The following is a 1,009-nucleotide window of genomic DNA, read 5'->3' on the forward strand; positions in this document are numbered from 1 at the left end:
CTACTACTTATAACTACACATATGCACATATATATTGATATATATATATATATATATATATAAAACATATATATATATATATTTTTTTTTTTTTTTTTTTTTTTTATTTTTTGGTTGGTAACTTCGACTTATTTGATAATGAGACGTTTATAAATAATACTGCTGAATTTTTCTCCAACGAGGACTTTATTGACGCTCAAAAAATTTTGAAATTAGAGTTGGAAAATGTTAAAATTGAAAAGTTTGAAAAACCTACTTCACGTGGCAACACAAGACGCGATAAACTGTTAGTATTAACACAAATTCTTATTTTTTTGAAAGAGGAAAAACTTATGGATAAGTGCTCAATATTTGCCAGCGTTAATTTATCTAATGTTCCTAACTTCGAAAATGTCATCAAAATAAACTTTGAAATTCTGAAAAATGAATTAAAAAATATGTTGTACACTCAACATAACAAACTCATACAAACACTTGACGTGCACACGCAAGATATAACTTCTTTGAAAAATAAATTAGTGCAAACAATAGACGTGCATACACATGATATGTCGGCGCTTAACAACAAAATAAACTGTTTGTCGTACAATAAAGACAAAAATACCTCGAAACTGAACATAAACTCAGTTCCGTCAGCAGTTAACTCCGATATGAACAAGCAAGCTGTTACCTCCAAACCAGCCATGTTTTGGTCCGACGAAATTACGACACCGACTGATGACAACCCTCTGCCATACAGCGTGGTCGTTCGAAACAAAAAAAGTGCTCGCACAAACAACTCTCCGGTTGCCAACCAAGTCAACCCTAACGATCAATCATCGCTTAAAGGAAATCCACCAAATCAACCTAATAAAATAATTGGTCTAAAAAAATGCGCCACCGACAAACTTTGTGCCGAGAAAATCATAGTAAAAAAATCGGTATTCGCAATGAGTAACGTTAAAAAATGCAGCAGAAGTAAAGTTGTCGAATATTTGTCTGATATTGGTATTAATGTATTATCGTGCTT

The 1,009-nt window shown here is 31.9% G+C and overlaps 1 protein-coding gene across 1 annotated transcript in view; it reads left to right on the top strand.

The window, feature by feature from the left end:
* Positions 1 to 225: 225 nt before the first annotated feature.
* The window catches only part of HELRODRAFT_172027 (hypothetical protein), a gene marked incomplete at both ends in the record, with an annotated part of 1,946 nt that continues 1,162 nt past the window's right edge, over positions 226 to 1,009 (top strand). Inside the window, 2 exons of the mRNA XM_009018699.1 lie at positions 226 to 241; positions 322 to 995. Of these exons, the coding sequence (XP_009016947.1) occupies positions 226 to 241; positions 322 to 995 (690 nt within the window). The remainder of the gene's footprint in view (positions 242 to 321; positions 996 to 1,009) is intronic.

The sequence above is a fragment of the Helobdella robusta genome (genome assembly GCF_000326865.2).
Source record: "Helobdella robusta unplaced genomic scaffold HELROscaffold_22, whole genome shotgun sequence".
NCBI classification, from domain to species: domain Eukaryota; kingdom Metazoa; phylum Annelida; class Clitellata; order Rhynchobdellida; family Glossiphoniidae; genus Helobdella; species Helobdella robusta.